The sequence below is a fragment of the Lithobates pipiens genome, unplaced genomic scaffold (genome assembly GCF_037356315.1).
Source record: "Lithobates pipiens isolate NorthernLeopardFrog02 unplaced genomic scaffold, aLitPip1_a1.2 Scaffold_19, whole genome shotgun sequence".
NCBI classification, from domain to species: Eukaryota; Metazoa; Chordata; class Amphibia; order Anura; family Ranidae; genus Lithobates; species Lithobates pipiens.
The window spans coordinates 352,640,476-352,653,493 of NW_027507764.1; the positions used below are offsets into that span (position 1 = coordinate 352,640,476).

Genomic DNA, 13,018 nt, shown 5'->3' on the forward strand with positions numbered 1-13,018 from the left:
ATTCTCAAAACTATATGTAAGTGGATGTATGCACCTGTGTGTTTCAAATAAATGCAACTGTTTTTAATCTGGTGGCACATTTCCTGTCTCTCTTTTTGCAACTTGGAGTCTGCTTCCAACTCCCCTCCGAAGGCTTGACCTGGAATATGGACTTGTTGCTAAGAAAACACAAAGGTTTTTCTCCTACTTGCTTTTTAATCATTATTATTTCATCTCCAAATTAGAACTGCATTTCTCTGAATGGACAATAAGATCTTAACACTATTAATCGAGTAACAGCGCCACTTTCCCATTTGTCCAATCTTTTGATCTTCCTGGGCCACATTGGAAGAAGAGGAATTGTCTTGGGCCACACATAAAATACACTAACAATAGGGATAGCTGATGACCAATAAAAATCACAAGTTTTTGATCACTGATATAAATAACGTACCTATCTGAGTAATAAAACTTCACTTTCTTTGTAATATTTTTTATCATAAAAGGAAAAGAGGGCAACACAAAAGTATTTGACACGGTTTTTGATAACCTGATGCCACGTACACACGATCGGACTTTCCGGCAGACTCGTTTTTTTTCCCCTAGAAATAAAACGTTTCAAATCTGTCCGACGGACTCGGCTCTCTAGCGTGTAAACCGTTCGTCTGTGTGCTAGGCCGACGGACCAAATACAACGCAAGGGCAGTTATTGTCTACTGGCTATTGAACTTCCTTGTTTAGTCCCGTTTACGTCATCATGTTCAAAACAAATGGACTTTCGAACTGACTTAGCCCGGTTGTGTGTGGCCAAGTCTGTTCATTCAGAAAGTCCGACGGACCTCTGCCAAAAGTCCGTCGGGAAGACCGCCGGACCTAGTCCATCGAAAAGTCATGTGTATGCGGCACGACGCACCAATATCCAGTTTGATTTCTGTAATAGCAATCCTCAATGAATTTTCAAGGTGCTCATTAGATCTTTTCAGTCTAATTTTGCCCTGCGTGGGCTTTATCATTGAAAATATTTGCTCACAAATATACAGTAGGTGCTGTCGAAAACCGATAGCATGGCAAAAATCAAAAGTTTTAAGTAAATTTAAGATTTTGTGTTGGGCTGCACTCATAGCTGTCTTGGGTTGCATGATTTATAACATTAGGACTATGCATACATGCACTGCAGTACACCACACCAGTACAGTGTGAATGGGGCCCAACAATAAGGCATTATTTCTACTGTTCATATGGCAGTTTGGCACAACATTCTATTGCATACAACTAAATTTATGCCTACCAAGGTGCATATACATGCAGACATGGATATGGCATACACCCCCTGTACACACGGACACTTTTCATGTCAAAGAAAAAAATAGAAAACGGTTCATTCAGCCTCCCTCCATATCTGACAATGTGTGAAGTGTGTACAGACCATCCTTTCATTCTTCAATTGTCGCAAAGCAGAGCGCACTGGCTTACGTAAATCAGGCAATAATGGCAATATGGTAAATAATGATTACCTGGTAGGTATCTTGCCTGTCTGAGGTAATGCTGTTTGGCAGACAATGCCTTTCCAGAGTCTGTTCTTGCTGTAACCATATTTACACTTTTATTTAAATCAGTAGAATCTGTGAAGCTAAAAATGAACCAGTATTTAGTGTACAACGCATTTGACTTTTCATATTAAAGCTGAACTCCACAAACACAGCTAAATACGCAACTTCTATACATACAGTATATGAGAGATGATTTACCTACCAAAGAATGTATTTTGTTGTCCAGCTTATCATGAGATTTACAAATCCCTGCTACAAAGCCAAGGTGGTGACCCAACTTAGAGTGTTTGTTAACCCCAAAAAATAAAAAATAAAAATTGAATTCCTGGTCCTTTAAAGCAGAATACACAGCACAGTGTTTGTGCTTTGTAATCTGGCCCCCTGTAAACTGTAAAAAAAACTGAACCTGCCACTTCCTGTATGCCCTCTCTGTACAGACCATGAAAATCAGGGCTGCTCTGCCCTGATCACCGTGGTCCCTACGTCACACGCTGCTGTCCCCTCTGCTCTCCTCTCCCTCCTCCCCTCCTGCCATTCAGCTAGTGTATGTGTGTTTCCGTCTACGCCCCCCACCGATATTAGCAAAATAACTAATGTGAAATTCTCACTGCCAGCCCCTCTATTTTATCTTGTCATAGCACACTGTACACCTGTCTTGTAGAAAAACAAGCATTGTAAATACTGATTAAGCGCTGTTTTAAGGCCGGTCACATGACTCTCGGCTGGTTTCCAGGGCTATTACAGGAGAGGCTGAGCGGCCATGTGATCTCCCCGGCTGACTTCAGATGGAGATCATGGCCCCTCCTGCAGTATCCATCCATCACAGCTATACAGCGGCGGAAAGTCATGTGACTGGCCTGAAGACCGCTCTAAATCAGTATTTACAACATTCATTTTTTTACAAGACAAGTAGAGTGTGCAATGCCAGGCTCCAATAGAGGGTCTTACATTCTTTGTGTTATATGGGTTAACAAACCCTTTAACCAATATAGCTAGGTCATCTCTCTGTCTTCGACCTAAAACTAGACAGGGAAGGAGCAGCAGCAGATGGATGAGGTCATCCCTCTCTTTCCATCTGCATGTTTATGTACTGATCCTCCCTCTCCATTTTAGAGTAAAGCTGTATAGGAGGATTGCAGTAAGCTGATATTAAGACAAATTCATGTACAGTACTTATTTTAGCTGTTTATATATATATATATATATATATATATATTTTAACCGCTAGCCGACCAGCCGTCGCAGTTGTACTGCGTCAGCATGGCTCCGCTGCGCGAATCGCCGTTATGCTACGTCGGTAGCATAAATGGCCACTAGGGGGCACTTGCACGCTGCCGGAGGTGCACGCACGCCCCCAGAGCCAATGTGAGTGCCTGGCGGTCTCGATTGCCACCGGGCTCCCGCGATCGATCATGGCACACAGAGAACCGGCAGCTGTGTGTGTAAACACACAGTTTCCGGTTCTCTGAGCAGTTAACTGACAGATTGCCTGTTCATACACAGTATGGACAGCGATCTGTTAGTTTCCCTGCACAGTCCCATCCCCCCTTCAGTTAGAACACAAACTAGGATACATATTAACCCCTCCCCTGACCCCTAATTTCACTGCCAGTGACATTTTTACAGTAATCAATGTAATGTATGTAGTCAATGTAATCAATTAATTGCTGTATTAATGACAATGGTCCCAAAAATGTGTCAAAATTGTCCGACGTGTCCGCCATAATGTCACAGCCACGATAAACATTGCGGATCCCCGCCATTACTAGTAAAAAAAAATGATAGTTAAAAATGCCATAAATCTATCCCCTATTTTGTAGACGCTATAACTTTTGCGCAAACCAATCAATATACGCTTATTGCGTTTTTTTTTACCAAAAATATGTAGAAGAATACGTATCGGCCTAAATTGAGGAAAATTTGATTTCTATATATTTTTGGGGGATATTTATTATTGCAAAAAGTAAATAAAAATAATGCGCTCTTTTTTTGTTTATAGCACAAAAAATAAAAACAGCAAAGGTGATCAAATGCCACCAAAAGAAAGCTCTATTTGTTGGAAAAAAAGGACGTCAATTTTGTTTGGGAGCCACATCACACAACCGCGCAATTGTCAGTTAAAGCGACGCAGTGCCGAATCGCAAAAAGTGGTCTGGTCGTTGGCCAGCCAAATGGTCTGGGGCTTAAGTGGTTAATAACTACATAAAAACAAAAATTGTGTTTTATACTTGCATGGAGTCCACCTTTACAGTATGTAAAAATACAAAAAAAGGGCAAGTACTATGTTATTTCCTACATTGAAAAACTTCTGTGCAGCGCTCCTGACAAAACATAAAGAGAACCTGTTATCACTTTCACTTATATGTCTGATAATTGCTGTCATAAAGGAGAGCATCATACTATTGCCCCCTATGGTGATAAGAACTACCATATTTATCGGCATATAACGCTGTTTTCCCCTTAAAATCAGGGGAAAATCGAAAAAAGACAGAGCGTCGCCGAAAAAGACAGAGCTCTGCTGAAAAAGACCAAGCCAAGTGCTCGACTCTGCTCACAGTCATGCCATCCCGCCTCCCTGCTGTCTCTGAGGGGATGAGGAGTGAGCGCTGCCGAAAAAGACAGAGCCGAGTGTACTGTGTACTCGGCTTGGCTCCGCTCGCAGGCCCGCCATTGAACCTATGTTATGTCCATCATAGGAGTCGGGTCAAGGGGCGGGACTGCAAGACGAGCCGAGAGGAGCTGAGTACATATGAGTATACAGGATCTGTCTACCTCGGCGGCGGCAAATTTAAACAGTTACATGCCGCAAATTACACTGGGCAAGGCTGCAAATGGCACTGGGCAAGGCTGCATATGGACACTGATCATTCTGCAATGATGGACAAGGCTGCAGATGGACACTGATAAGGCTGCATTGATGGGCATTTAAATGTAAGTTTTTTTCCTTAAACGTTCCTCCTAAAAGTTTTTTTCCTTAAAATTCCATCCTAAACTTGGGGTGCGTGTTATACGCCGATCAATACGGTATACTGTTTTGGCAGAGGTACAAGCACTGATAGACTCCTACTAATCCAGCGCTTCTGTATGTATCAGATCCCCACTGCTCTCTGTTACTTCTCTCCTTAGCCAATACTCACTAGACGTTCTCTTCAGCTCTTGCACATACACTTGTGCTGTCAACGGACATTGTGCAAGGCTGTACTAGTGAGCTGAACAGTCACTTTAGTGACATAGTATCCGAGGAAGGGGGTGGACAGTCACAGGGATATGACCAACCAGTAGTATCAAATTAGGATGATTGTACCCAATCCTTGAATTTGCAGCTTTAAAGTGCCAATCATTGAATGAAGCTCCGTAATCTCTCCATACCATGTGTCAGCCTTTTAGGATAGAAAACCCTCAACACCCAGAGTGTAACGGAGATGACAGAGACACTTTGGGGGGGGGAGGGGGGATTTACTAAAACTGGAGAGTGCAAAATCTGGGGCAGCTCTGCATAGAAACCAATCAGCTTCCAGGTTTTATTGTCAAAGCTTCATTGAACAAGCTGAAGTTAGAAGCTAATTGGTTACTATACACAGCTGCATCAGATTCTGAGTGCTTCGGTTTTAGTAAATCTCCCCCTTCGGGTTAAAAACGTTGAAGCTGCAGATCGCATGCATGAAGGTAACAACATTACAACACAATAAACTTAACTTAACCTCATCAAAAGATTGAACATTTTTTCTTTACTTATCGGCAATTATGGTAACTTGTCACAAACACAATTAGACATGAGACTTACTCCAAATCATCATTTTTGTTCTCTTTAACCATTGTCATGCTAGGCTTCTTTGAAAAAGAAATACCAAAGTCTGTGTCAAACTCATCCCAGCTGTCCTTCAGAACTGACTGCCCCCAGCGCCGCCTTCCATGCTTTACGTTAGCAGCACTGTTCTGTGGTCCACCGACCGTTGGTTTCTGTGATGGGGAAAGATGTGAGATTTATTAAGTTTTCTTTTTCCAGGTTCTGAAGTAAAAAAAAAACAAAAAAACAAAATACAACCCTGTATTTTTTTATAGCAACAACCTATTTTTGCCAGTGTTCAACCTGTCCAAGGCTATCACTGGTGCACTACACCTCTCAACAGAAGCAGGCATCTGTGTTAGATCTTTATGAGATTCTAAGGCAAACTTGCTCACAGTGAATAACTACTTTATTACTACATAAAAACAATAACCAGTTTTTAAACGAACCCACTAAACCCACGTCATAAAAAACTATCAATGAATGCAGTCTTACATGCTGTTCATACTCACCAAGATTTGTTTTCTGTATTCTGCAAAAAACCTGGTTGATCCTGCTGTTCTCTGCCTCTCCCCTTTGACCATGTCCCCAATGCAGTTGGAGATTTTGTAGAAAGGCGTTGGCAGCTTCTACACATGCTCAGCAAGTTTCTATGCTGAGCATTTCCTCCCTATCACATCTGAGCAGCCCATCTAACTATAGAGACACACATGTAGGCATATACACAGTGGTAAATGAAAGCCCACTCCATCCCTCCTCCCTCCATGCCCACTAACAAACTAAACACAAAGGTGGTGGGATATTGCATGTAGATTGATGGAGGCTTCACCTCCTTGTTGTTCTAAGACAGGGGTCTCCAAACTATGGCTCTCCAGTTGTTCAGGAACTACAATTTCCATCATGCCTAGTCATGTCTGTGAATGTCAGAGTTTTACAATGCCTCATGGGACATGTAGTTCTGCAACAGCTGGAGGGCTGTATTTTGAAGATCCCTGTTCTAAGACATAGGCGGGGCCACAGCATGTGACTGGCAGAAATCTATAAATAATAAAGAAATAATAAAGATTTGATTTCAAATATACATTTCTATGATGATTTAAGTTTATTGATATATTTTTTTTTTACTCTGTATCCCAAAGGCTGTTTTATTTTTTGAACATGTGACCAGAGGACTAGAAGCTCCTCCTGCTTATGTTTCCCTGCAGACAGGCTGGGAAAGACCTGGGTCATGTGACAGCAGTATATTGATTAGGAAAAGGGTATTTATTAAATAATTACAGTGCCATTATCCATATACAGAAAGAGAAGGGATCATGTAAATTAAACAGTGTCTGTTTAGTATCACTTTAAAGTCAGGGAAAAATGAAAAAAATAGAAAATTAAAAAAAAGCATGCAGCACATCTCTTCATTGACTTGCCAGCTGAAACAAAAAATACTGGATCACTGGCTCACTGGATTTGTGGCAGATCAATGTGTATCTTTCTGTACTTGCAGTGATATTACAGGTGCAAAACATTGAGAAATAAGTATGCACTACAGAGATGTACACTTTAAGATAGTATGCCTATGGTAATTGTGAAATATATTCAGAGTAAAAATGACACGTATGCAATCATTGTTTGTGAAACGTATATAAAGTATACGACATTACGTTACTAGTTACTTACCGGTGATATGACTTTCCTGATGTTGGGAAGAATCACCTGAGGATGCTTGGATGGCAGCTGGTTGTCAGCTGTGCTTTGTGGCAGCTGTATTTGCTGGAGGGGTCTGCTTGGAGCAGGGGAGTCATTTGATGTTTTCTCTGGTGCATTAGGAGGAGAGGAAGATTGCTTTTTTATCTCAAAGAGCGCCTGAGGCTCAATGGATTGTGCTGGCTTATTTACAGCCTTTTTCTGTTCCACAACTTGTGCTGGAGGGCCCAGTGCATGTCCAACTTGAAAATACGGGTACCTTAAAGCCTTAATACAGTAAAAAAATAAAAATATAAAAAAAAATCACTTTCTTCAATTTTTCATTGTTCCAAAGTCATACAAAAATCAATATGTGCATGTTCAGTGACATTTCAGGAGATAGATACTATTATAAATTTAGCGCTACGAAGAGTGAGTTTGATAAAAGTACCCCTATGCTACTAAAAAGGGTTAACCAGAGTTAATGCATTCTTGCTGAACGGACTAAAAAAACATCTATTGAGTGTTATGAAACCATAATGTCATTTATTTTACAGTGGTATCATGTCCATACACATGCATACAGTTAAAGATGTAAAACATGGGGGGGGGTGGGGTTGCATGCACATTAACCACCTGCCCTCTGGAAGATTTTACCCCCTTCATGACCAGGCCATGTTTTTGCTATTCAGCACTGAGCTACTTTAACTAACAATTGCATGGTCATGCAACACTGTACGCAAATTACATTCATTAAAAATTTTTTCACACAAGTAGAACTTTCTTTTGGTGTTATTTTATCACCACAGTTTTTTTTTTTTATTATTATTATATAAACCAAACAAGAATGAAAATTTTCAAAATAAAAACAATATTTTTTACATTCAGCTATAAAATATATCCAATACCAAATGTAAAAAATCGAATTTCTTCATGAATTTAGACCACAATGTATTCTGCTACATGTCTTTGGTAAAAAAAAAAATCCCAGTAAGTTTATATTATTTGGTTTGCAGGAAAGTTATAGCGTCTCTAAACTATGGGATATTTATGTGATTTTTTTTTTTAAGCTAGTAATGGCGGTGATCAATGACTTATAGTGTGTCTGTAATAGTGTGGCGGAGAATCTGACACTGGCTGGGGGGTACACTAACTGGCACTGACATCAATAGTGACACTAATACAGTGGTCAGTGCTAATACTATACACTGTCACTGTAACAGTGGCACTGGCTGGGAAGCGGTTAACATCTAGAGGTGATTAAGGGGTTAACTGTGTGTCCAACAATGTGTGTAATATGTGCTGCTTTTAATAAGCGATCTTGTTGTTTTTTTTTATCCCTGCTTTGTAGGGGAAAAAAAAACAGTAAGATCATCTGTCAGTGTACAGAGTTCTGTGTGGTTTACAACACAAAGCTCTCTTACATGAATAATGGAGCCGATCAGCAGGTCCCAGCGATCAATCATTGGCCAGAACTCACTGATCGGCTGGTGCTGTAGCAAATCACAGCACAGCTGGGATGGCACGTGCACACACACACGCCTTACCCAGAAGGACTGATCATGTACCAGATAAGTGATCCAGCACACAGCGGCAGCCCTGCCGCAGTAGATGTATGTGGGGTGGTCCGCAAGTGGTTAAAATAGGATTTTTGTACTCACAGTAAAATAAACATTTTTTTAGTTCATTGAGGGACACGGGAAGTCTTTCACCTTCAGGAAATCCAAAAGCAGTCCTACTGAGACATGGGCAACACAGCAAACCAATGCTAAGAGGTCCCAAGAAAACTAGGGACTGCCTGCAGCTCCGAAAGCCACCTGAAGGACCCTACACCCCAAAGCTAGCATCAGATGAGGACTCAACATTCACCTGGCAGAACCTAGTGAACAGAAGGCCAAATGGCAGCCTTGAAAATATGGAAAACCCTGTGCTTGAGGCTAAAAGGCACTCACAGATCTAGTAGAATGCACCTTGGTACTAAAATACATTCTTTCTCTAATGGCGCCACTAGTCATAGTTACAATGCCTTGAAAAAGTATTCATACCTCTTGAAATTTTCCACATTTGTCACTTTGCAACCAAAAACGTAAATGTAATTTATTTGGATTTTATGTGATAGACCAACACAAAGTGGCACATAACTGTGTGTGTAGTGGAAGAAAAATGATAAATGGTTTTCAATTATTTTTTACAAATAAATATCTGAAAAGTGTGGCCTACATTTGTGTTGGGCTATAACATAAAATCCCAATCAAATACATTTAGGTTTTTGGTTGTAACATGACAAAATGTGGAAAATTTGAAGGGTATGAATACTTCTTCAAGGCACTGTAAATGTATAATTTCATACAATAAAACACACACTTACTGGCATGGTATTTTGTCTGCAGAAAGGATTTTTAAGTTCACTAGGGAATTTCACTTTCAGACATCAAATCCCTTGCATTTCCTACCTCTCAAAGCAGATTCTCCCTCCCACTACGTTGGCTTCCTCTCCAATGGTTCTCTCCCTGCCTTGTTTACTTTATGACAGGTTCGCTTTAAAATTATTTTATGGCAAATTCCTGATTCTTTATAAAATAAAGGGTGAACATATCAATTACCTGACTGGCTGTGGGGCGCTTTTTGGGGTCCCAATGCAGCATGTCTCTCATTAGTGTTAATGCCTCTTCACTGGCATTGGGTATCAGAGTTTTCAGGTTTATCGGGACACACTGTGGAAAGCGGAAATTCATGGCCGATGCAAGCTGATATCCTTCAGACCAGTCACTCTGCAAAGTAAATGTAATGGTTGTGTTTGCTTAAAATAGGAGATACATGAAATTCTTGACATGTTTGGCAGCTAATCTATCACACCCATCATTTGACTGATATATCAAGTGGGGGAAACACAACTTACTTTTTTTGGTGTACCCAGAACCTGGCAGATTTTAAAGATCTCGTCAACCTCGCTTGTTCCAGGGAAGAGGGGTCTGAGGGTATACAATTCAGCCATAATACTCCCAACTGCCCATATGTCTATGGGAGAGCTATAAGTTAAAGATCTCAGCAACACTTCGGGAGCCCTGTACCTGCATGGGAAAACAACATATCTATGGTTGGACAAATGTCTATATACTTGGCATATTCCAGTGTAGAAATCCACAGCTAATACTGCACATTGGCAGGTACATTTTTTTAGACATGGAAGAGAACAGAGTTAAAGTCCACCCAAAATGGATTACTCGGGTTCCCAAATTAAAGGATATTGTAGGAGAGATCCTGAAGCACTGGCACACTTGTATGTCATTGGTATTACTTTGCTTTATGTTCGATATCTTCTATAGCAGTGGTCTCCGAACTGCAGCCCTTTGCCTGTCTATATCCAGCCCTTGGGGCTTTACTCCCAGTGAAACCAAGAAGGGGCGCCATTCCTCCCACTGACATCAATTATGGGGCACTATTCCTCCCACTGACACCTATGATGGGGCACTATTCCTTCCACTGACATCAATGATGAGGCACCATTTCTCCCACAGACATTAATGATGAGGCACCATTTCTCCCACAGACTTTAATGATGAGGCACGATTTCTCCCACAGACACCAATGATGGGGCACTATTTTTCCCACTGATACCAATGATGAGGCACCATTCCTCCCACTAACATCAACGATGAGGCACCATTCCTCCCACTGCACCAACGATGGGGCACCATTCCTCCCACTGCACCAACGATGGGGCACCATTCCTCCCACTGCACCAACGATGGGGCACCATTCCTCCCACTGCACCAACGATGGGGCACCATTTCTCCCACTGACACCAATGATGGGGCACCATTCCTCCCACTGACACCAATGATGGGGCACCATTCCTCCCACTGACACCAATGATGAGGCACCATTCCTCCCACTTATACCAATGCTGGGGCACTATTCCTTCCTCTGATACCATTGATGGGGCACTATTCCTTCTACTAATATCAATGATGGGGCACTATTCATCCCACTAATACCAATGATGGGGCTCTATTCCTTCCACTGATACCAATGATGGGGCATTATTCCTCACATTAATACTAACGATGGGGCACTATTCCTCACACTAATACCATTGATGGGACATTGTTTACTTACACTGATGCCTGGGCATTTTTTGACTAACCCAGACAGACCAGCCCCCCAAAATGTCTGAAAAACTGTAAACTGGCCCTTTGTTAAGAAAGTTTGGAGACCCCTGCTCTATAGTATAGAGTAAGAGTAAAAAGTGAGGATACTGACATCCTAATACAGGCTATCTTAGGGCACAGATTTCCTCAAAGGTTTCACCAAGGTGATTCCAGGTGACAGATGACTGAACCTGTTCTTGTAAAAATGAGTATCCAGTTTTGGGATTGCATACCTTTAAGGTTAGCTTGTACTTTGCTTATTCTAGGCAAAGTTATAGGTTCACTTTAGGACCGAAACAACTAATCGATTAATCGACTATGAATTTAATCAATTAATCGGCCAGCTGATTAGTTGGCCTGCATACAGAATGCATTATTTGTTACATATCAGGTTTTACAGTGCAGCACACATACAGCCCAGTACACCATCCATACATGTCAGTAAGTGACTGAGAACTTGTGAATGTGAATGTGTGAGGAGCGATGCCTCATGGGACATGTAGTCCTGGGCAGGAAGTGTGTGGTTCTAAAGGCAGAAGTTTTCTTTACCTTGCTATAGGGGCGCTCTATACTATACTTTGCAGCTGCTATTGGGGCATTCTAAAGGCAAAAAGAGCCAGAAGCAGCAGTCGGGGACCCTAGAAGAGGAGAATCAGGACTAATCTGTGCAAAACCATTACACAGAGCAAGTATAACAGGTTTAATGTTTTTAACTAAAAAAAAAAACAAGACTTTAACCACTTCAGCTCCGGACCAATAAACACCTTAAGGACCAGAGGTCTTTTTGCAATTTCGCACTGCGCTGCTTTAACTGGTAATTGCGCGGTCATGCAATATTGCACCCAAACGAAATTTGCGTCCTTTTCTTCCCACAAATAGAGCTTTCTTTTGATGGTATTTGATTGCCTCTGCGATTTTTTTTTTTTGCGATATAAATGGAAAAAGAGCGAAAATTTGGAAAAAAAAAGATATTTTCTTCTTTTTGTTATAAGAAAAATCGAATAAACTAAATTTTAGTCATACATTGAGGGCAAAATTTATTTAGCCACATGTCTTTAGTAAAAAAAATGTCAATAAGCGTATATTTTTTGGTTTGCGCAAAAGTTATAGCGTCTACAAACTAGAGTACATTTTCTGGAATTTACACAGCTTTTAATTTATGACTGCCGATCTCATTTCTTGAGGTGCTAAAATGGCAGGGCAGTACAAATCCCCCCCAAATGACCCCATTTTGGAAAGTAGACACCCCAAGGAAATTGCTGATGGGTATGTTGAGCCCATTGAATATTTATTTTTTTTGTCCTAAGGGATTGAATAATGACAAAAAAAAAAAAAAAAAAATTTTTTTTACAAAAAGTTGTCACTAAATTATATATTGCTCACACATGCCATGGTTATATGTGGAATTGCACCCCAAAATATATTCCGCTACTTCTCCCGAGTATGGCGATACCACGTGTGTGGGACTTTTTGGGAGTCTAGTCGCGCAGGGCACCCCGAAAACCAATCACCACCTTCAGGATTTCTAAGGGTGCAAATTTTTGATTTAACTCCTCACTACCTATCACAGTTTCGAAGGCCATAAAATGCCAAAATAGCACAAAACCCCCCAAAATGACCCCATTTTGGAAAGTAGACACCCCAAGCTATTTACTGAGAGGCATGTTGAGTCCATGGAATATTTTATATTTTGCCACAAGTTGCGGGAATATTACAAACTTTTTTTTTTTTGCACCAAGTTGTCACTAAATGATATATTGCTCACACATGCTATGGGCATATGTGAAATGACACCCCAAAATACATTCTGCTGCTTCTCCCGAGTACGGGGATACCACATGTGTGGGACTTTTTGGGAGTCTAGTCGCGCACGGCAC

General features: G+C 41.0%; 1 protein-coding gene across 5 annotated transcripts in view; it reads right to left on the reverse strand.

Moving 5' to 3' along the window:
• Positions 1–13,018, reverse strand: part of MAK (male germ cell associated kinase) — a 95,639-nt gene that overhangs the window by 16,553 nt on the left and 66,068 nt on the right. For all 5 annotated transcript variants that reach the window (XM_077492184.1, XM_077492183.1, XM_077492181.1 and 2 more), the window contains 5 exons: positions 9,890–10,061; positions 9,594–9,761; positions 6,985–7,278; positions 5,314–5,489; positions 1,494–1,609 (listed from right to left, as the gene is read on the reverse strand). In XM_077492184.1, coding sequence (XP_077348310.1) covers positions 1,494–1,609; positions 5,314–5,489; positions 6,985–7,278; positions 9,594–9,761; positions 9,890–10,061 — 926 coding nt within the window. The remainder of the gene's footprint in view (positions 1–1,493; positions 1,610–5,313; positions 5,490–6,984; positions 7,279–9,593; positions 9,762–9,889; positions 10,062–13,018) is intronic.